Below are 25,426 nucleotides of genomic sequence, written 5' to 3'. Positions count from 1 at the left end.
ATGTGAAAAATACATGTGGAACTGTTCTCGATGTGCAGGACTTTGCATATAGAGATAATGTATGTATTCACACGAATATAAGTGTAAGTACCTACATGGACATTACCTTGAAAAAGGGGTCAGGGTAACCACGGGATACTCTGACCCTCATGTAGTATTTAAATTAGTATTCACCTGAAACAGCTGCCATCTACCAGCAGGGGTAGGAAGAGGTCACTTGCACCTGACTAATCCCAGGTCTATAAGACCTAAACACCAATTAAGAGAACATCAGCAACCTTGGCAAGGGAATGAGATTACCGCATGTAATGTTTTCACACTAAATGGATAATTTTGACAACACGTAATTATAGTGGACTCAGTATCGTACAATGTGTTTTAGATCATATGGTATATTCCAGGTGAGTCTATAAGAAATTATCGAATAAAGAAAGACAAGTAGGGACGACCATGGTTATAAGTTTGTTGTTTTTTTGTTTTTTTTTATATACGTTATTCATTTACTGACAGACTTTATAGTGTACAGTGTATTTGTTTGTAGGGCAATTCTTCTCGTCATCGTCAGTCTTGTCATCATTGGTACGGTCTATGAGCTATTTCTCAAGATGTTCAAAGAAACGAACTTCTGTTTTACAAAAAACAAACAGGTTATGGTACCAAACATGAACGCATCCTCTGAAGTACTCTGTGAAAGTAAACAATATCCAGGTAAATGTGTCTCATGTCCTATTATTATTTCTGCATGTAGGCTGATGTTTGGCATGGGAACAAAGGAGTGTAGTAGGACACTCATCATGCAAGCCAATAGAACGAGAGAGTATACACAATATTACCAAATCTATTTGGACATAACTCCTTGAAAAGAAGGGACTGTCATGTCTCGTGGCTAGCCCTAATTTTACTAAGTGGAATCTCTTACTAACACTTGCTACTAAATGTAAGAACATATTTTCTTGAAGAAAATAACCGTCCGTAATATAATAAAACAACTCCCACTGTAGTGAAATTTGTCCTTTCTCTCCCTTAGGCAGCATTCTCAGAGCAGTCCAGTTGGATTCAGGTCAAATTATTTTCCGGATATTATTTGTTTTAAACTGTTGCTGAATGGACGCGGTATTCCGAAAGAAATACGGTCCTTCTCAATAGCACGTGCAGAATGACACAATGCTATCTATAAAGAGGTGGTGTTATGCGCTTCATCTTGTGGGCCGAGCGTGAACTAGTGATTAAAGTGCCGGATTATGAATCCGATGTTCAGTGGTTTGCAGCCCGTTACCGCAAAACAAACACAAATCACGCTCTGCACTTTTGGACCACGTCTAGCCCAAATATCATTCGAGTAGCGACGGCTTAATATTTTTAGTAATATAGTATATATAATAATAATAATGTTTCTCTGTTTCTAAACTCCGCTGTCGAGGGAGAGGGACACATTCCTATTGCGCCTTTAAACTATGAAAAATAAACCTCCTTCATAACTTTGTAGAATGTCGAAAAAACAACACCTTCTAGAATATCGAAGTAAAAGATTAACTATATCCACCTTGTAAGCCTACAGGATGGCGAGATAAAGCTTACATCTTGTAACCCTTAAAAAGTAGCAAAATAAGGGAAACAATGTATACTTTGAAAGTCTTCAAAATTGTGAGACGGAGCAATGACCTGGGGGCCTGCTCTGGTCTTTTCTTCTGAAAAAAGGGGTTCCGACCACTCTTTTCCCCGGGGCCCCTGAACTGCTTGTTCTGCCACTGTAAGGGGTATAATGTTCAGTTTTTATACATGTTAAGTTAGTGGGAAAAGTTACACGTAAGCCTGCTAAGTTAATGGGGTAAGGGGTATTATGTACGTATAAGCCTGCTAAGTTAGTGTGGAAAGAGGTATAATGTACTTGTAAGTCTGCTAAATTAGTATGGAAGGGGATTTAATGTACATGTAAGCTTGTTAGTTAGTGTGGAAAAGGATAAAATGTACACGTAAGCCTGTTAGTTAGTGTGGAAAGGGATTTAATGTACATGTTAGTTAGTGTAAGTTTAATATATCTCCATATTCCATCCTATTAGGATCTACAAATAAAGTGAGACTTGTACTGACAGCATTATCGTTGAAGTGCAACGCACAAAAACTGCTCAACACATCCAGATCAGAAGAGTCTATTGATGTGTTGCATGGGATTCGGGTTTTAACTATTTTTTGGATTATCACTGGACATTCCTGCTCTTTTGCCCTTCGCTGGCTATTCTTTAGTAAGTAGATAAATTAAATTATGCAACATCTTGTGATACACAGTTGAATTTAGTTGTAGCTATAGAAAGTTGGGTACGTAGAGAAATAATGCACCTTAATAATATCTTTAGAGAGTAATTATCGGAAAACTAAAGATATAAGCGTTATGATGACTTGCTCTTATAATAAGTGTAATGATACTTAGAATCATGAATTTATAGATCTAAATTAATTTTAATTAAGTATGAACGTCAAATATTAAAATTTCTATTTAAAATTTAGAAAATGTTATTTGAGTAAAATAAAACATGTTTTCCGCAAAACACATTTAATATTTTCTAGTAACGAAACGCTCTCGTTGGTTGTTTTACAATAACGTAAGACGTTAAGCCCCTTGTTTTTTTCTTTATTGTTATCATTATTAAGGAAGTTCTATAGGCATTGGAAGTGTATCTCAATCGCTCTGGATCCAGCCATTAGTGAACGGAACCTTGTCTGTGGACACGTTTTTCTTTCTCAGGTAACCACGAACTTAAGTGACTAAGGTTTGTAAAAATAGTTCACCTTACAAGTAACGATTAAAAAACGTCCCTTTGTCAGAATACACCATCTGAAGAGGTTGGAAAATTAGAAATCATTTTCTATGACTAAAGATTGCCCTTCACAACACACACACACGTATATATAAGAGCTTTTTTTGTTCTTTTAAAGCTATGAGACAAGAATGCCACAACATCGACAACACAAATGTAAGTTTTAGAATTAAACGTAGAAACTGATCAAGAATTTGTAAAATCGTTTGTTTTTTATATTGCACAATAATTTTTTGTTATAGCTCTACACGACAATTTCTCGTGAAAAATAAGCGAAGCTTTCTTTAAGGGTAAGAGCTGTATTTTGTCACAATAACGTTTCTTTGTTTCTAGAGTTATGGTTCATGAAATACTGCAATGTGATCCTGCAGAAGTTCTTATCACATTACAGACATATTCTTCTCATGACGAGAATAGGGAACCTTATTCAATTTGAAGGTTGTGCATCCAGCATCCAATATTTCTACTGTGGCGCCACTTACTAATGCTTTTTTTTACATAGTGCTTTATACGAAATGTAGTTTCATCAAATTCCGGTCTTTTTTTTACTTTCGTTTTTTAAAAGCACACACAAGCGTTTTTATTACGTGATTTGGTTGAGATTGGCCCAATATGCTTGGTGGAGTTATGGTGCAAACAGACACACATTTCGTCTTTAAATATATAGATGAGTCATGTCACCATGGGGGACGTGATCAGCATGCACGCGCTAACATACACAGCCTACCATTAAGTAAATAGATACTTTAATTCGACTATCTTCAGGGCGTCATATGCAAATAACCTCGTCATATAAACATAGGTATAACCCGGTAACGATCACAGAATTAGTAATGATCCTTGGTATTAGTAATGGTTCAACGAAATCCTACTTGCTGGATGGAAAGGTGGTCAGAGGCAACAAAACATAGTTAGGTTATTAGCAATATTGCTGTCCACGTTGAAGTGGCTGATAATGCACTTTCAACCACGTCAGAGAAACAATACTTTCTGCACGGTCTAAGCATCCAAAATCAACAGAATGGACTCTTCGTGCCGTGAGGAAAAGGACAGCTGCAAATTGCCCCAATACCATCAGAAGTTATCTTCATAGCATTGGCTACAATAGCAGAATAACTAGATAGAAGCCACTTCTCACAAAATAACCCAAACATTAGCGTATGTCGACTGTAGTGGACATCACAGATGATATTACACTTTCATGGTTTCTAATGCTATCGCACCCTCTTGTTTTCTGATGCTAACTAAACGTCCATTGACCAGCCTACTAGACAAGGCAGAATTTTCATGAAAGATAAGGATCCTGCTCATTCATCCCGAGTCACAAAGTGGTGGCTTGAAGATCATGACGTTATCTATTTTCCATGGCAACACCTATTGCCGGATATGAACCACGTTAAGCTCAAGTAGTCCATTCTTAATAATTCCCCCAGAAAGTGCCAAAAGCTAACTTATAAGGATACTACCATCCAAGGTTTTTGCTGGGAGCGGAAGTAATCCTAGGATACCATCACCCAAGCAGTAAATAAATTGCTTCTTTTTTATTTTATTTTAGCGAGCATAGTCTCTCCAAGCGAGGTTGTAGACTTGTTAGTCATGGTTGTAGTTCTGTTTCTGTATCTTTCTTTTGATTCTACTACTTTAACTTATGTTGCACTACCAAGAAAAATTATAATTTGTAAATGTATTAAAATGTGATACATTATAAAAAAATGTTATAATTTATTTATTTTGTGCTATTTTTCTGTAATTTTCATACAGAAGTAAAATATTTTCTGAAGTACTTGCAATCCCCATTCAAACCTTCCGTGACCCCCATTGGGATTGTGACCCACATTTAGAGAAATTCTGCTACATGTTTAGCTTGGTCATATCAACCGCAGGATAAAGGTAGTCTCCTTTGACCTTGGTACTAGCATTGTTATTTCAGGGATAGATATACCATATAAACTGTCTGTTAGTTTGTTTTATCCGTGCAACAGATGACCTACATTTTCATGGGAAAGTCATCCAATGCCGGCCAAACCAGATCCAAGAATAGTGGACTGTATGCGTGTATGTTGCAGAAAGGAGTCAAGTACATTTTTTTACTTAAGTGATGTTCCATGGTTTACTGCAGACAAGGGCTAGTGTATTGACACTTTTTAATACAGTGATATAGTCAACAAAAGAAATGCAGGATGCAGACAGGATTAGCAGCTATATGTCCGAGAGGGTATAAAGTCCGGGTATTGTTCTGAAATTATGGGATGTTAGTACAGTATGTGAAGTGTAGGTAACTTGAAACTGGTGGTATCACTAGTGTTGCTTGTGTCATGCCACATCTGAGAGCAAAAAAATGGACACAGAGACATTTGAGGTCACTGTTTGATGATTGTGCAAGTGACACAACAAAGAAATGGCGACAGATTGTCTTGCCACATGATGAGACCCTATCTGATCATTTACTTGCTCGACGTGTGAGTTAAAGCCATTTCTATTAAAGAAGTGCCAAGCCATATGGTAGGAGATTCCACTAGTGGTTGGATACCATGTTTAATACTTCGGTAGATCCGAAAAGAGTAACCGAAGAACTAGTTTGCGTTCTCTTTGCCATGAAATATGGTGAATTGCAGCTAGCATAGGTTGAGGAATTTAATGCATATGCACGTAGCCTGTGGCATTTACAAGCAGCTACGAATGCCGGGAGGGGCGCTGCACCATTGTTACCAACTTCTGATGTGTGGTTATAAACCTGTGCTGTACCTTGTGTACTACCTTACCTAGAGGAAAAGCCGTTGATATTGTGGTTAACGTTCTTAATAGTTACTCAGTGAAAGATTAAGTCAAAGACGATTTTATGATAACGTATTATTATTTGAATATATTATGTTATCTGATATTATTAGTTGATAAGTAAAACTTTGCTTAAAAATAATCTGTATTAGCAAACACCAGCATGAATATGACCTTCAACGCCACCTGCATGAATTTTGATAGCAGTGTTTGTGAATCAAGTTCTGCCGAAGTGAATGTTGGAATATTGTCTTTAGTACTAGTTGTGCTGGTATTTTTAATACTAAAATGTTAACTGTTATATATTGTTAGTTTATTCTTTGCTAAATTAATAAGGTTGAATTATTAAACCAATAATTTAGAATATTTATATTGCTAAATAAATCTGTAGGATCCGGCTTCATAAAAAAAATAATTAAATTTCAGTCAGCCTTCGAACATTAGTTAAGAACGCATGACAATCATAAAAGTTCAAAATCACAGTAGAGATGGGTAGAGATGAAATAAAAAGGAAGAGGGACCGGGTATGACCAGTTTTTAACGTGCCCTGACTGTGAACAGGAATATTTGCGAACTGTTGTCATGGGTACATTACAAAAGTGACAGTCAAATACTATATTCGATCAGACAAGGATAACCCAAAAGTTGACGTTGAGTACTGTTGACTAGTGGCCTTTCCTCTAGTCATTCAGTTTAAAATTAGGGACGGCTGTGGGAAGATAGCCCTTGTATAGCTCTGCGCAAAATCCTGAAAACAAACAAAAAACAAAGGAAACCATTTATATGCAGTGTTTGTGTAATAACACTTGTATTTTCAGGGTGCAATTATTTCCTTCAGTGTTCTACACAGTAAAATATGGTTTGTTTGTTTTTTTCCACAGTGGTTTCCTGGTAACGTTCCTGACATTAAAGAAATTGAAAAAATCAGAAGGAAAATTTCACTTAGGTCTATTTTACTTTCATCGTTACTGGCGGTATGTGATGGTTTTAGTTTCACACTAGTTTTCTCTTCATCAAACCGAAAGAACAAGCGTAAAAATAAAATGTTTGTAGTTCTACAAACTAAGTTTAAAACCAACGCAAAAGGTACTTAAGATCATTAACACAATTTGTGCTCTATTGTTTCCTTCACGTTTTCTTGTTTGCTTAGACAAAAAACGATTTATTGATGAGTTATAAACTACAACAGGAAATCACCATAACGGCAATTAAAGTGTATTGGACGTTATTATTTTATTTAACCATAGAATTATCAATATGCACGGCCATTGGGTTTATTAAACAAATATTTCGAAGCTGTTTATACATCAGACTGCTTACGGGTCCATGCCTTCGTTGGATTCAGAGCCATTAACAACATTAGTTACCCAGAAAAATGTAAAAAAAAAAAACAATATTGCAATTAATCTCTCTAAATATTGCTGGAGTCCCCCTATATAATTTACTTAGAAAATTAGTAATTACGTTTAATTATTTTGTCCAGTTATTTACACCGAGACAAAAACATAAATATTACCCATTAAGATGTAATATGCGGACCTTACTGGTAGTGAAAGACGTAAAACCCATTTTAGGGTTAATAACCTGTTATAAGCTCCTTAATATAAACTTTAAAATAAAGCGCAGTTAGTTATCAGCACTTATTTTTTATCATAAAACTGACAAATGAAAATACCGGCAAATGGCTGAAGAGTAGCATAGCAGAATGTTGCTGTAACAAATCATCACTTTCAAGGTACACTCGGTTTCTGACTTGGTCAGAGTTATTGTAACGAGTACAAAATATACCGATAAGGAGTAGTTGTAGAAATGTTTTATTAAAAAACAATAGACATATTCTGTATGTTTATGGCCATTTTTATCGTTAGTTACTAACTGTACGAATACATGATTTTGAAGTATTTGTGTAATTTCTTCATAGATCTCTCATTGTTCTTTAATATTTCTCCCCATTACATATCTGTTGAACCATTTTTGTATTCTACACTATTTTTTAGTTCTGTTGAACCATTTTTGTATTCTATACTATTATTTAGTTCTGTTGAACCATTTTTTGTATTCTACACTATTCTTTAGTTACAGTAATTAAATTTCAATTATAGTTGGGTTTACCTTTCATAAATGACCTGCTCAGGGGTAAGTCTACAGGCTTACGACGCTAAAATTCAGGTTTTGATACTCGAGGTGGGCAGAATACAAACTGTTTATTGTGTAGCTTTCCGATCAACAACAACCAACCAACCAACCAGTTAATTTATCCTGACCAATAGGTCTCCAACTAAAAAAATATCATTGCTTTATATATATTCTTTATACTGAAGGTCAGTTGTCTTAATGTATCATACAGTGATTTACATTTCCTTGTTTTACTAAAAGTAGTCTCAAACTATGTTCAACATTAAGTAGTAACAACTTATAGATATTTGGTTAGCATTATCCTTGGGTGTTCACCTTCACTTCTTCCAAAATAATGCTTCCAACAATTTCCTTGCATATTTAATATACTTTATTGCATATGAAATAATTATTAATATAATTTATGTAATTATCAGCATGACACCCTTGATGATGGTTCTCATTGCTTTTTCTGCGGTGATCCTACGTTACGTATTCGAAGGTCCTGCTTGGCTTGATACTATTATCATGTATGATGCTTGGTGCAGGAAAAATTGGTGGTTGAACGCCCTCTACCTTCAGAATTTTATTGACACTAGCAACATGGTGAGATGTAGTTGTGTGATATATGCATTGCTAAAGGAAAATGTTTATCCAGTGATTCACTAAGTTGTGGTGAGAAAAACTAAGAATATATCGTTTTAAAACTTTTAAAATATCCATTTCGTAAATATATTACAGTATTTTAATTTTTGAGCATTTGTGTATTTAAGTAAGTGTCGCTGAAATGTAGTATACTTGTCATGCATTTTAAAAATTTGTAAGGAATTTACAGTCAAGCCGATATTAATAATGTAGTTTTTACTACATCAAAAACTACCATACTATAGCACCTTCTTGAACTAAGATTTCAATGTTGTCCTCATATTTTCTAGTGTTTGAGCCATTCTTGGTATTCAGCTGTGGACTTTCAGTTTTACCTTGTGTCGCCGATAATTATTTATCCATTGTACAGGTACGTGTCGCCGTTAATTAGTTATCCATTATATAGGTACGTTAATTTACTGTACATGTTTAACATTAAATATTTGAGCCATTCTTGGTATTCAGCTGTGGACTTTCAGTTTTATCTTGTGTCGCTGATAATTATTTATCCATTGTACAGGTACGTTAATTTACTGTACATGTTTAACATAACATTAAATTTTTGTAAAAAATTAATCATGAATCGCAAAACAAGCGTGTGTCGCGGATGAAACCATCCTTATTATTATCTCATCGCTTTTTCAGCAGTAATCCTACTATGTTACGCATTTAAAGAGCCTTCTGGTTCGATAATAAACGGAAAATTCAGACTCTCATTAGATCACTGCTTTGAAATAATAAAACAGATTTTCACAAGTTGAGATTGTATTCTTTTTTTTTTCTTATAGAGTAGAAAAAATAAAATAAATTAACCAAGTTCACTTTGCACATCGTTAAATTAGAAATCCGAATATTAACTTTTGGTTGGTTTACAATTAGGTTAATTTTAACGTTCGATGTTTTATCGACAGGGATATACGATGGGGACTTCCGATTTTACTAGGATTCTTTGTGTTGACTTCAGTGGTAACTGGTGTTATTACAGGATCCCAACACTTACCCCCTGTTCCTTTACTGACCAAAGCCATGTAAGTTGCAAGTCTTAGACGTACTTTTATCTGTAGGCTATTTTGGAGTGTCTTCCCTAATTCTAGATATCTTGCAAGTTGTATGATATTGCTGTAAAATAATGGATTCCTCCGCTTATGCAACAATAGAGGTCAAACTTAAGATGATAATGAATTTCGTTAAACTGCTTATCAGAACCAGTGTTTCTATAACGATTTTCTATCCTTCTTTTAATGATAATATTATTACGTTTTCCGTAATACTTAAACTAGTATTTACCGAACAAAATGCGAAAAGAAAGCGCCATAACGTATGAAGGTTTTATTTGAATGACCGCCAGTAAATTCACCCTTCAACTGAAATATAGTACATTGCACAACGTTAGTGTCAACTTTTAATTTACAACAAGGCCCGATATGAATGATCTATATGATCATCATAGGAATTCCGAGAGGTTTATTTATATTGAGACATTTTATATATAATTAAATGTAATGTCCTTTGATATTTTAAGCGTCTCTTTTTAAAACAATTAACAAATCAACTTTTAGACACTCATCTTGGTGATGCAAAACTGGTTAATGAAACAATCTGACAAAACAAAACTGAAACTTGTTTCAAGTACTGATTTTTATTAACACTATAGATAACTTCCAGTTTCATTTTTGGATAGCCATAACTTAATTTTGGAATTTTTCATCAAACTATTTCTCATAATTGTGTGGCCGGGCATGGCCAGGTGGTTAGGGCACTCGACTCGCAATCTGAGGGTCGTGGGTTCGAATCCCAGTTCCACGAAACATGCTCGCCCTTTCAGCCACGGGGGCGTTATATATGACGGTCAATTCCACTATTCGTTGGTAAAAGAGTAGCCAAATAGTTGGCAGTGGATGGTGATAACTAGCTGTCTTCCCTCTAGTCTTACACTACTAAATTAGGGACAGCTAGCGCAAATAGCCCTTGTATAGCTTAGCGCGAAATTGAAAAACAAACATAACTATGTGGTTTTTAAACGTTTCTTCTCTTTTTATTAGCCCTGAATCTGTGATGAACAACTACTCTTCAATGGTTTACATAAAACCATATTGCAGAATGGGTCCTTTCCTAGTGGGGGTGACACTGGGTTACATATTATACTGTAATGGAGGAAAAATGATCTTGAAAAAGGTAAATATCTTTTATACTATCAAATTTGCATTAAAACATATCTGCACGGTTTTAAATTCAAAATGAGTTAATACTAATTTGAAGACGTGTTTCCGTCACTGAAGAAGATGATGTCGTTTGTTACTAACATAGCGGCTCATAGAACGGCTCTGAGTTTTTCCAAATACAAATGTTTAGCTCATAGCCCCATCATCTCTTGAACGATTCGAGATCTAATTACAGTTTTGGACTCAGGACATCAAACCCTTTCGACTGATGTATTTGACCACACCCAAGGTATCATAGATTATTTTATTCTAATCCTGCCTAAAAATATTTATGAGGAGGAATAAAATCGAATAGGTTTTCGCGCGCCCTATACTTGGTATTGCTAGAGCACAAAAATATAGCTAATACAAATGAAAAAAAAAGGTATCATAGATTAATTTACTCTAATTCTACCTAAAAGAATTTCAAGTGCTGCGGCTATTGAGGATTCTCTCTTGTTTTTCTGTCAGAAACTTATTTACATGCCTATTTAACCTAATGTTTAATATTTGTATTGAAACTTATGGACTTGAACATGTGTATTTAAGTTTTGGTAAGACTAATATCTCACAATTCTTCGACACGCAAAATAAGTTATTGATGTTTCAAAATTTATGAGGGTAACATAAAATATACGTAAACAACAATATTGTTATAATACAAGGTGTCCGAAAAATCTAGAACCATAGGCACTTCAACGAATTGTATAGAATGTGTTCCACATGCTGTCCTTGTAATTCGAAACAAGTTTGGATTAACTCAACCTTCTCATGCTGTGACAGCACCATAATTCTTAAATTAAGAAAAGCTGCAACTAACCTATGATTCCAGACTTTTCGGACACCCTGCATACATATGCTTATAAACTAACACTAATTTCATGACGTAAATCAATACTCATTCCTTTATATTAGCCAATACCTATTTGGAAACATAAACTAACGCAAGTTCCTTTGCATAAATCAACATAACACACTAACTGATTTTTCTTTAAAGTTATGTAGTAGCGATTGGATAACGTAAACAAATAACGATTACTTATAATAATTATAAAGTTTTAAGTGTAAAAATATATAAACAATTTTTTACTTTTTCACATATAAGCAAAAGAAATAAAGAAAGCACCATATACAGTTCTTTAAAAGAAGAATTTTAGCCATAAATATCCTAGTAGTTGCAAAGTAGGCTTAAAGAATTAAATACTATATAGCCACATTACTGTCCTCTCTTCTACCGATATGAAACATAATACTGATCAGAAAAAGTAAACAAAAACAGTACTTATTTTTTAACTTTACATGCACAGTTTGGGTCCAAAGCCTATCTTTCTTTTTACAGAGGTATGTAATACTCGGCTGGTTCCTAGCATTTTTGTGTAGTGTCTTGGCTCTTTATGGGATGTGGCCAGCTTACGAAGGACAGCTTCCAAACAACTTGGCTTCTGCTATGTACAGCGCTTTAGCACGAACAGCTTGGGCGATAGGGCTTGCCTGGCTGACATTTGCCTGTACAGCAGGTTATGGAGGTATGAAATCACTTTTATAGTTTATTTTTCTTGTAAGTATTATATATCCAATGAAGATAACCTAACGATATTTGAATATTCAGGTTACAATTAATAATACGTTACATGTTTTGTGTGAACATGTATATCGAATGCGAGGGTAATTTTTGGTTAAAATCAATAAAAATATTTATTAACTATACACTGATCAAAACTTTGTTTCAGGTTTGAACTGTAAATAAATTACGACCGAAACATGAGTATATAACACTTTCAAATATCTTAAACGATATTCTGTAAGTACATAGAAGTAGTTAACACTTAAGAAATCGATGATTTGTTTTAGCAACATTTATAATTCTAGAAATAAACGACCATATAACACCAGAATGTTGTTTTTATTTAATTAGACACTCAAAGTTTCGGTTTCTGTTTTAGTGAACGCTTCTGAAGAAGCTGAGTGTGTAATTAAATAAAAACAACATTTTGGTGTTATAAGCTAGTTTATTTCTAGTATTAATATGTCTTCTATACACCAATATGCACTACCGAAATTAAACTTATTATACAGCAGTTTCTATTTCTATGATTCAGGTTTTATCACAACTTTGTTGTCGTGGAGAGGATTTGTTCCTTTAAGTCGCCTGACATATTCTGCGTATCTAATCCATCCCGTTGCCATGGCAGCTCTTTATGGAGAACAAGAACTAACAGTTGACGCAACTTTCGGCTTTATGGTAAAACAGTTACAGCTCTAATCTTCGAAAACATGTTTATATATATATATTAGCTTGTCTACTTCACAGTACAAATCATTTGGTCTGTTTCAATACCTGCACACACAAGATAATAAAATAAATATAAAAGCATTGGACCAGCAAGTTTTAAATAATAATAATAATACTTTTAGGATAATACACGTTATCTAGCGGATGTATTAGTGCTTTACGGGAAAAAAGGCAAGAAAAAAATGTTTAAATCTCTGAGGAACAAAAATTTCATATACAAAATGAAGAATAATATTACTTAACAACGGAAATTTACATATTCTTGTCAACAACGTTGATGTATTTTAATATTCATTTCAATACTAATGCTTTTTGTTAAATAGTGTTAATAAGAAGTGCTTTTCAGTGCCACAGATCTATGGGACAGAATTAGTTTCTTCATTTGATTTGTTTTTCTTCTAATTATTGAATAGGTTAATCTTAATACTGTTTTCACACTTCTGACACCAGATGACAATGTTCTGTCAAAGTCATGTGACTACAGGTAATAATACCATAAAGCTAATGACTGTTTATTTGGGTAAAGTAGTACAAGTATCACACAAAGGAAAATGACTTTTTAAACTATATGAAATGTGCTACTTTAGTGGAATAGTTGTTTTTTAAGCACTAATCCCAAGGTAGACTGACTGTCCTAGTTTCTTAACAGTCAATTGACTACAATGGAGAAGTATACAGGATAGTTTTTCGGTGACATTAATAATAAACAAATTACATAACGCTTTTGTACATAAAATTACTGGAATTCATCTATGTATAAATGGGTGCTTAATTACTCTTCTTTACAGTAGACTATGATCATGTGAATAATTCAGTCGAATATTTTTCTTACATAATTAACTTTACATTTATGAAGAAGCTTGAAAGCGTAATTGAAAAACATGTTAACTGTTTACTTATTTTCAGATGTACCTGATCTTCGGTAACCTAGTCTTCACTTTTATATTAGCTTTTATTTTGTCACTGTTCTTCGAATTTCCATTTGCTGGACTGGAAAACGTCATACTGAAGAGAGACAAATGAAAATTACCGAAACAATGAACATAAGAAGACAACCGATCAGTTGAACAATGTTACAAACGGTGCAGTTTTAAAGAAGTCAAAACCGACAAAATTGTGATGGTAACATACTGATACGTTAGTGTTTGTCGTGTTTCTTTTTATAATTTTGGAACTATTTAAGTACTTTTTTGTTACATATATCAGTTTAACCAATTGCGGCCAGTGTTAAAAACGAGTGTCATTTTTTATTAGAAGATTGGATGGTTGAATTCGAAGTATTTATGAAAAATCGAAAAAAAATGCTCACGATGTTTTACCAACCTGCACAACTTGAACTGTAAAGTAAATAGAAAAAAAAAGTGGTTTCAAGTTTACTTGAACCAAAAAACCAATGCCTACAAATTACGGTGTTAGGTATTAATTTTTAACTTTTATATATCTTTTGTTAGATTTCTAGAGTGCTAAGTATATTTCTCGGTTTTATCGTGCAGGATATCATCCAATAGACAAGTACTCTTTTAACGTAAGCAGCTTTCAATTACCGAGTTCCTTTAACATCAAAATAACCTGTCGACAAGATGGGTTCTTAAACACCATAATACATTTGTTTTTTTGTAGTTAAGCACAAAGCTACACAATGGGCTATCTGCGCTGTGCCCACCACGAGTATAGAAACTGTTTCTAGCGTTGCAAGTCCGCAGAGTTACCGCTAAGCCACTGGAGGGTACCGCAATACAAAGAGAAAGAAAGCTATAAATATTATATCGAAAATATCACTTTGCGGAGAATTTTAACAGAACTATCCACTGAGGTTCAGTTCTGATTTATAGACAATAAATAACCAGATCCTTGAGTTCACTCAGCAGAAGCAAATAACAATATCAAACTGACCTGCTAGAGAAGCGAATTGTGTTTTTCAGATGAACTAACTCCAGAATGTCTGGCCATTATAACCTAGAGATGAACTAAGTGGGTATTTCCATTAACCTTCTCAAAGTTTAATGTATCTCACTTTATTAACCATTACATGTACTAAGTGTCAAATTCCCCTAATTTTTAATGTTAATTAGTTAAAAGCGACAGACATGTACAATACTGTAAATTGCATCAACATTAAATCATTACAACTATGATGACAGCTTAGGACTGACTTCATCATCGATTGATTCAGAACACAACTGAAATTTCCACCCTTCTTATTATGCTGCGAAATTTGCAGTAACAACTAATAACGATCTCTTATAAATTTGGGTGTTACATTAAAAGCTTAATTAAACATTAAAAATATACACCCTAAATTCTGTTTTCGTAACTTTAGTTTTAAATTAACAAAGGTAGCAATATTTTATTTGAACAAGGGATTTTTCAAAACAAACAACTGATCTAAAGTTAAGCAAATATTTATTTTTATAGTGTTTTTTATTGATGTCAGCTAAACTTTTTCCTTCATATTATACAAAGATTGTTTTACATTTAAAAAAATTAAACCAAACTTATTTTCAAGCCTCGACATACAATAAAGATTATTTCGGTAACATTTTGCTTCAGTCTAACCTTATCGAAAGGGAGCCAATGCTGTATATCACACCATAGGCTTTCCTGTTAAATGTGTATCATATTACAGTTTGCATGAACGTTTTGGCAAGTGACATTCCTGAAAACATGTTGTTACTTCAGTTGCATGTTAATAAGCTCTTATGCAACTTATCTAGTCTAGACCATCAGCATTTAAAATATTTGATTGAAACTCCCCATTTCTATGGTTGTGTAAAACAGTCAAGTGTATGAATGGGCATTATTGTAAAATTTCACTGAATTTTATGTAAGAAATAAAAGTTTTCGATACAGTTAATGACAGAAACTTGGATTGCTTTAACTAGGAGCTAACATCTCTTTAGGACCATTATATGTTACACAAATAACCTTATACAACCTATATTAAAATTTAAAACACAGGAAATAGTATTAGCCGTATATAGTTGAAATATTAAGACGAAGATATCTCCAGCTAAGGTCTATACGGTTAGGAACTCATTATTCTTTTGGCTGAATTTCTAACATAGGGAGTAGCGTTACATAGATTAAGTCTTACGAAAATCGAAATATAACTATCTTTGACGACGTTCTTCGTTTACTGGCGTGGTGTTAACAATTCATGCAAAATAATAAAACCCAGTTCACTGATAAATTTGTCGACAATATTACAATTTCGTGAATGCGTCATCATTTTTAAACATTTAGACGATGCAATTTTGATTATCTTTCTGCAATCCAAAGAAATGAATAACGTCGTATTTTCTTTATTCTTTTGGGCTGAACAGGTTTAAGTCTTACTGCATCAATGTGTATTTATAGTTTAAACATACATACAGTATTTCCTTGGGTAAAGAAAAGCAGCGCCTTTGTGATCGATTAATTCTTCACACCACTAAGTCGTAGTTAATTATATAACAAGGCTAGAATTGTTAGGAAGCGGTCACATTTACGAGAAGTTTAGAACCTGACTTATGATTGGTGAACACGCATCAGATTTCTTACTTATGAATTCCACGAATTTCGACTTCAGGGTTTCTTTATTAGTAGATAAGTACTTTAGTTTTTTGTCTAATTAAAGTTAACGTAACACAATACACTGGTTTTATATTTCGCGCAAACCTACACGAGGGCTATCTGTGCTAACCGCCCCTAAAATTTAATTAGCACTGAAAGACTAGAGGGAAGGCAGCTAGTCATCACCACCCAACGCCAACTCTTGCCAACGATTAGTGGGATTGACCGTCTCATAATAACGCACCCCATAGCTGAAAAGGAAAGCATATTGAGTGGAACGGGGATTAGAATCCGCATATTGCCAGTCCAGCACCCTAATCATCTGGCCATGAACACAAATTTCAACATAGCAGTCTTGAAGAGTTTTGTGATTGAATGTATATTCATCAGTTTCAAAAAAACTTGTAATATGAAAAGTTTCTAGCTATTTTATATGCACATGAAATTAAAAGAACAAAAATGTACAATGCTTATAGTTAGTTAGTATTTGATAAAAAAAAAATTACTAAGAGAATTTACTTTACCTTCAATACTACTCTCAAACTTTTAATACGTTTACTAAAATTTTTAAAATTGAAAATAATCCCTAATAATCCGGTGTCATAGTTTGGTCAACCTACATGTTACATTTGTCTCGATGTTTATATGATTTTGTAAAACTAATCATAATATCAACACACATCTTCTATAAAGATGCACGTGCACTATAGTGCTTGTGGATTTTCTAATACATATTGAAAAAAAATAAAAATATTGAAATAATTTTTTCTGCTGTGTTTTACACATCGATCTAAACTGTAAAGTGTTGCTATTAGAAAGAGTTATCTTCCTTGTAAATTAACAAAGTTTGAATATTCTGTTGTTGAAAAATTATAACCAAAAATAAGTAAATGTCAGCTATATAAATAAACGTCAATGTTCATCTGTTCCTTGTGCGTTTCCACACTTCTTGATCAATCAGCAACAAACTTGACAAAGTGATACAGGATGATAAGAGGAAGGTCATGAGGGGGTACCCCCTTCTAATTTCATATTGATAGAATTCTTGAAAACAGTGTCTTACTTTTCAGTATTGGTACCTTTATGTATTTTTATTGCACTTTAATATTTGTTGTGTTAAGAAAGAAAAAATAGAAGCACAATTTCCTATCCTTTGTTACAAACGAGTTTTTATTTCACCCCTCCGGGTACTCCAGCTAGTAATAAATAAGATAATGTCACTTTATATATAGAAATTTGAGGGTATTGTGTATTGTTGGAGTAACTTATTTAAAAATTTACTGACCGAAACGGTAAAGGAAAAACTGAGTACTTAGTTAAGTTTTGTTCCTACCGAATTCTTGTCCACTGTAGATTAGCTGATTGAGTTGAAATAACACAAAAGAGCTTGTAAGATGAGTTAATAAGATCTTTAATATTCTCTTTTAGTCTGAAAACAAACATTGATAAGTTTAGCATGGTACAGCATTTGAGAGGTTTCGTTAACATACCTTGTCTAATGATATAAAATCAACTGTCCTTACTATACATTTTGAATCATATGGATTCCTGGTAAGTGACTACCAGCAACATGCCTGATTACTTATATTCTCCGAGTAAAATATTCTAATTCGTAAACTTGACTTATCACAGGCTGTAATTTAATGGTGCCCTACCAGTTGTTGTTACCTTTACTCGGTCAGGTAGAAGGCAAATCAAACACGATACTGGAACCGTGAGCTGCACTTTTCATGTTAATTTAATAAAAATCAAGAATACTCAGAACCGAGTCTCTCCATGTGCCTACAACGTATTATTTGACTAAAGAAATGACACATTTAGAACCTATAAAAGACAACTAACATTCACGTGGTAAAAACGTACATATTCAAAATAAGCAAGTTTATTTGTAACACAACCAAATGACCCTATCGAACATATTACCAGTTCAACGTTTATATAAAAACACTGATGACTGAACAGTATGAACTATAAAATGTTTAAAGCGATTCTTGTGGCTGGATCTGATTTCTGCCCAATAGCACGATTTGAAAGACATCCTTAATTTTGAATTGATAGACTGGAGGGAAAGCAGCTAGCCAACACTATCCTACAGCCATTCTTGTTTAACCGAATAGTGGGATTTCAACGTCACCCTTATAACGCACCCAGGAATACAATGTGCGTTTTTTTGTTTGCTATTACTGACGAAAAGACTGGAATAACAGATCTACAGTCAGGCACAATAATCACTGGGCAACACCTGGATCTAAATAAAAGCTAAATCCTAAAAATGTAAACCACAAAATAAACAGGCTTAATTAAGCTTGCATTGTATAACTAATACGAATAATTCTGCATAACTATTTAAAATACAAAATTTTACTCTCATTCAAACAAATTCTGAACATGCAATCCATTAACTATTTCCAATTCTTCCGTACCTGAAACTGAATGTTGTTTAAAACGTGTCAGTGAAACCTCGACTTATTACTAACAGTTGTATAGGATTTAACTATGTTGAACGCCTGTAAGAGTTGTTAAAAATTCCTGCAAGTTTTTAGTGCTGGTTATTTTTACATAATTTTGTGAAATAAACGATGTTCCAAAACATGCAGTTATATAATAACCTAGACAGAAATACACACTGATGCCACACAAACAGTTGCTACTATTACATAACACTAATAAAAAAAAATGTTGAAAATAAGAGATCTTGTGATGTTTAATGTCATAATCAGAATAGTTTCTATTGTCTCAAAACGCTTTCAGGAAGCATACACCAATACCATGTGTAAATCGATATATATATATATATATTTCTCGTAATGAACAGCTCCACCAGGACAACCCTAATTATATATAAACTACAATCAAGATGTAAACGGTATCCCCAAATCATTGTATTCCTGCATTCATTCAACAGCAACATTTCAAATACTATATTACATTACTTTATAAGTTATTCTGAACACCACATTACGTGAAATACTAATGACAAATAACTTATTGTACAACTAGACCTCTGCAATGATACTTCACTTTATTAATTTTTAACACTTAAACAAGATCTGTTTTAGTGGTAAACCTGCTTATGAAGACAGGATATGTTTAATGATGGCTTTCTATAAAACAGTTTTAGTGCAGGGTACAAAGGATACTGAAAAACCCGTTACAAATCAAGCATGTTTACAAAAAAGTAACGAGTGTGTGAATTTAACTTGTAGGAGGTATAAAATCTATTAGTTACAAGTACTTGAACACCCTGGAGGACGGAGCTTCTTACGCGTTTAAACCCAAGTTCTCATTTTTCCATGCTTTTTGAATATAGATTCACTACTAATGATTTAATGGAAATGTTTAACAAAAGTCATAAAAGATGAGTTAAATACGATTGCTAATACATGTTAATATTTAAAGATGTTTAACATTTTGTTTACCTTTACTTTGGATGACAACGTTAAGACTTGGCTAAGATATACATACGACTACATTTTTCTTCAGAAAGATATATTCCGTTCCCTCCATTTACTGAATATGCTTTATCACCCATGGAGAAATAAAAACAATTAAACCTTTATATACTGCATACATGATTTGTTATCACCCATGGAGAAATAACAACAATTAAACCTTTATATACTGCATACATGATTTGTTATCACCCATGGAGAAATAACAACAAACCTTTATATACTGCATACATGATTTGTTATCACCCATGGAGAAATAACAACAACAAACCTTTATATACTGCATACATGATTTGTTATCCTCAAGACAGCACAACACCGTTTGCTACCGAATAATCGTCAATGGGTACAGGAATAGTAAAAAAAAAAAAAACTTTACCATATCTAGTATATTGCAAATAACTTAGCTCAACTGGACAACTTTGATAACGTAGGGATAAGAAGTCGGAACTAAAAAAAACTGTTGTTGAACTTTTAGATAGTTTTCTCAAATTTACATCATTACTATATGGCGTGGAGGCATAAAAGACATGGCAATAATTACGTCCCTGCAATGTATTACAATACTAATTGTTAGGTGATCTTCCACATTTCGATTCACCTACCTGAACTAGCCTGGATCCCGTGTGACGCGGGGTTTCCCTTACAGACTGCTCGGCATGACGGGGGGGGCCTAAACTACAAATGTAACAAAGACATTGTAGTAGTCAGTCTAAACTAGGTACATACAATAAATAGTAACTTAACATTTCCCGGTTACAATATCAATCACATAGCTTTGGCTGTAATTTTTGCACAACATAAAAGTTGCAATTTCCTACATTATCAACATACCAAATCTCTTCCTATGGCAGTTATTGTAATCTCAATAATCCTTAGTTTGAAAGTATTCTCTTCAGCAATGAAGTCTCATCGGCCCACCTATATAATAATGCATGCCATTTCAAAAACAACAAACTCACTTTTTAAAACCATATCAAAGAACACAGTTGGAATTGTTTGTTTCGTTAAAACATAAGCTTCTTTTCAAACTATCATAATAAATTTCTTTAACAAGCCTTGATCTCTCAATTGTAAAGATGAGAATCTGATTGAGAAAGTAAGTTTTTCTCATTCGCGATGTCTAATGTGTCGTTAAATTAAATAACGAATTTGAAAGAATGCGGACAATATAAAGAATATAACTGAAACTCTTAACCACAAAAAATGTTCATATGCATAAGATAAACAATAAATTAATTAGTTACTAACACGTTTTCTTCTACTGTTGTACAAAAGAACAACCATTGAAGAACATTTTTAAAGGAAAAAAAAAACAATGCCATAGCCAGGATTTCAGGTCGGGAGAGATATGGCTAGAAATATACCCCCCCCCCCAAACATTGCCACTTTTGTTTTATATTTAATATTCTGGGTATTTTCCCTTTTTGGAAAAATTAACCGATTTTTTTAACATTTTGATTGCGAAGCCCATTAAAAAATACCTTAAAATAAAGCATCGTAACATATAATACTCGAAAAATATTTATGTGTAATACAAAATATACAAGTACGCCTTTAACACAAATATGGTATGCTTTGGGGAAAAAATTGACTCTTTTCCTTCCTTTTTTGGTCGGGACAAAAGAAATTTCGGGAGGGGATCTCCTAAACCTACCTCCTTTCTACAGCCCTGGGGAAAAAATCTATCTTAAAACAGTTAAGAAGCGCCCATATGATAGACATTAGACTCTCAGGTAGAGAAAAATCTCCACGTCCGTTATTTTGAGATAAATGAAACATTTGATATTAGTCCAAAACTTTTCTGCTACAGATACACTTCTAGTTAACACGCTTGTTTCCAGTGACACTAGATGATAATCATGCAAAGCTACACAAGGGGTATTTGCACTAGTCTTCCCTAATACTGAACTAATAGAGGGAAGGCAGCTAGTCAACATCACCTACTGTCAACTATTGACCATGACTCGCACCCATGGCCCTAAAGTACCAAACGTGTTTTTTTTCTGAAACAATGGGACGCAAATCATGGCTCTTAAATCTACAGTCCGGCACACTATCCACTCGGGCTCACATTAGTTTGATAATAGATACAGAATAAATATATTACAGGATGAATATTAAATATGATCCATAAATATTGTAATGTTTTATACATGTTACATATGACATTAACGTACTGGAAGAACACACTCAGGTTTTGAAGGCAAACAAATCTATACTGTGTGTGCACGCGTGATGTATCCTAATGAAGTAGAAACACCCTGAATTACACTTGCTTCTGCAATTGAAACACTTTTAACTCTAGAATTATCACAAGGTCCTTTACACCCCAAAGGTGTTATAAAACAATTTTCGTCCTATGCATTCATTACTTATGGGGCCACAGCCTCAGCTGATCACAGGGTTCCTTATGACACACAAAAAAAAACCATCAATATTGTAATTAATCCACTAATTATTAATAATGTTCCTTACATAGAAAATGAATGCTATGACAGACGAGAACGTAAAACAACCTAATATGATGCATTAAGTGAACGCCAAGTGAGAGTGGTAACTTATCAAAAATTAATTTACAGTACAACGTTTCGGCCATAAGCCTACTTCACACAATTGTACCTGAAGCATGCCTAGGTTCGAAACGTTGATTAGCAAGTCCTTGCCATCAGTTGATATATCATTTCGAACTTTTTTCTCAGCTACTTCAAAACTTGAAAGAGATTGTTTGTTTGTCTGTCTTAAGTCAAGCACAAAGCTACACAATGGGCTATCTGTGCTCTGCCCACCATGGGTATCGAAACCCGATTTCTAGCATTGTAAATTTGCAGACTGGAGGGAACTTGAAAGAGAGCCCAACACCAATCGTACAAGCACCTCTTGTGTAAAGTAGATATGGTGAACAAATACTTTGTGACATTTACGTTTCTGTTAATGACAATATTAGAAATAGATCCTGAAATGTGTTCAAATAACAAAATTTTTATATTATGCACTTTTGACACATTGGAATGGTACAAATGTGGAAAAAATAATCGGTATATAAAATCGAAGTAAAACAATTATGATATATGTTAAAGACAACTAGTATGTGTAATATCATTTTAAGCCTTATAGGAGAATTATGAAAAGTAACGTGAAAAATTCAATCCTGAACGGCTGAAAAAGTACTTTTAAAGAGGTATGAACAGGTCCTCAAAAACATCTTCCAAACAAAATAGTAGCTTGGAACAACAACAAAAACTATGCATTTAAACATTACATTTATTCACTCACACTTAGGATAGCCAGAAAAGGAGTAGGACAACGTGCTGGGGACACATTAACAGGTTTCCATTTAACGCCCAAATCTGTTGGGTAGGAATCAAAGAAAAATTTAGGTAAAAATAACACATTAAAAAAAGAAAAAGATCAAGATTACAGATCTAAAAGAAAAATGGCCATCAATTTTCTATCAATCAAGGTATTTAATATTAATTTTGTTAAGAGTGCTACATAGATGAGAGAAAACTATGATTGAAAGAACAATGGATATTCTATTCATTTAATCCCAATCACCAAAAGTCACATTTTAAAAACGTCGCTAATAATAACAGAAAAAAAGATTAGAAACTGAGTGAAATACTTGATACAGTATCTCAGATAAGGCTAATTTAAATTTCATTCTGATATATTTTTTACATGAGGGCCTCTAAATAACCTGCATGGACTAATTCCAACAAACGCTTATCAGTTATTAGCAATAACGGTTTTAACAACAATCTACATAAAATTTACACCCACCTACAAAACCAAATTCCTAAAATGAAACAATTTACAAGGATTCAAATTGTTACAAACAAGCAACGAATAAATAATTTTCCAAACCAACACATTATTAGTTACAGAAAATAGTATTTTTGATAACTTTGGAAAAGTGCTTTGCTCTATATATTAACTGAGATTAGGAGGCTTTATACAGTATTCTAATGTAGGCACAAAGTGACAAGTTTTGAATTGTTCATATCTTCTAGAACAGTGATAAGTGATATTTAGTTGTTGTCCTAACATCATAACTGCAAGGAAAAAATCTACATATGAGTGATAAAAACAAAACATGACTACTTGGAGCAAATAAACAGAACAAATTCATTTCAGTTATAAGACAAGAAAACAACAACATGAAAGTGAAATTAAATCAGTCTTAGTTTTTTATATCAAAAACTACCACCACTAGAAGCATGTAATCATTTCATTCATAATTCATTGTATTATGTAGCTACTTTTAGTTTACCTCGTATTTTTTTACCATATTCCCACGATAATGATTAGTGCTAAAAAATTTCCCTTACTCAACTCCTTAAACCCAAGCAGACGCTCCAAGCGTCCCGCCAAAAATCCTGATTTAACCATTGGACAGTGACAGCACATAACATTTATGTCCCTTGGCTGAAAATTAATCCAAACTATGTTATTATCCACAATTGAAGAAAATTAGAAGTTTATAAGCTACGGTGATAATTATTAGGAAATCATGAAAATAATTCCGGCAGAATGCACAAAAGATTATGGGTTTAAAAAGTTAAAAAAAACAACACACAAACAACCAATATATAAATAAACTTTCTGCATCGAATAGTAATTTGTGTTTACTGAAGCATTGTATTACTTACACATTGGTATAATGTAGCAACGTCCTAAATAAAAATATATCACCATTAAAAAATATGACCTATGTTAGTATTGAGAATTAAAGTTGAGCATTTGAAACCTTTATATAGGTTATAATATTGATTCAAAACAGAGAAAACATTCTAGCTCAAAGTTAATTTCTTAGTTAAAAATTATATTTTTTTAATACAAGCATCCAATTAAGTTTTTTTTAACTGTATTATTAACTGTTTTTTTTTAAATTTGTGCTAGGCACATTTATCTTACTTTAATTCTAATTCTCTCTAGTGAGAAAAAAAAATTCTTGGAATATGTTAAAATGTCTTAATAAAAAATTAATTGTTTTTTAAAAATTTATCACTTCTCTCTAGGTTTACATGAGAAAATAAAATTAAGCATCATATAAAATTAACATCTACTCTTTAGATTGCATCTTTAACAAATTTTTGATGCTGACAACTAGAGTTCTAAAATTACCAAACACCTAAAGTACCAATTCCAGCAATAAACATATATATATTCTTCCTTTGTGCAATGGAAGAGTAATCTTTAAACAATGTTTTTTTTTCTTGTTTGGCATAAAACTGTTTAAGACAAGCTTGAAGACTATCAGAACTGAATTTTCCAAAACAACAAGAACAAATAAAACTATTAACTGGAAGTGACATTGTAGATAAAGAAAATGCCAGCTTTCAACAGACAAGAACAATGATTAATCAATAATTAAATTTTATATGTAATCTGTTATTTCTATTTCAATGATTTAGATTAAAAAACAAAACCTACATCTATAATGTATATATATATATATATATATATATATATATATATATACTAACTAAAAAAGTAAAACTTATTTTAGTAGTTATTAGAACCTAAAGTTAATTTTAAATTAATTTATTACTACAAGTATAATTTAAATTAAAA

At 33.1% G+C, this 25,426-nt stretch overlaps 1 protein-coding gene and 1 long non-coding RNA gene across 2 annotated transcripts; one reads left to right on the top strand and one right to left on the bottom strand.

Moving 5' to 3' along the window:
• The first annotated feature begins 547 nt into the window (after nt 1–547).
• LOC106466819 (nose resistant to fluoxetine protein 6-like) lies at nt 548–15,708 on the top strand. Its single transcript, XM_013927121.2, has 11 exons — nt 548–708; nt 2,061–2,243; nt 2,650–2,743; nt 6,473–6,565; nt 8,144–8,312; nt 8,642–8,721; nt 9,263–9,379; nt 10,394–10,526; nt 11,892–12,078; nt 12,652–12,794; nt 13,752–15,708. The coding sequence occupies exons 1-11, from the start codon at nt 606–608 to the stop codon at nt 13,866–13,868; spliced, it is 1,419 nt and encodes a 472-aa protein (XP_013782575.2). The 5' UTR covers nt 548–605; the 3' UTR covers nt 13,869–15,708.
• Nucleotides 15,709–17,787: 2,079 nt separating this feature from the next.
• Nucleotides 17,788–25,239, bottom strand: LOC111087621. The gene is made up of 2 exons (XR_002612283.1): nt 23,126–25,239; nt 17,788–20,527 (listed from the first exon to the last, which is right to left on the bottom strand). It is a non-coding gene; the product is annotated as an uncharacterized LOC111087621 (long non-coding RNA).
• Nucleotides 25,240–25,426: the final 187 nt, after the last annotated feature.

Source organism: Limulus polyphemus, unplaced genomic scaffold (genome assembly GCF_000517525.1).
Source record: "Limulus polyphemus unplaced genomic scaffold, Limulus_polyphemus-2.1.2 Scaffold2388, whole genome shotgun sequence".
Lineage (NCBI taxonomy): Eukaryota > Metazoa > Arthropoda > Merostomata > Xiphosura > Limulidae > Limulus > Limulus polyphemus.
This window is presented reverse-complemented; position numbering and strand designations above follow the sequence as displayed.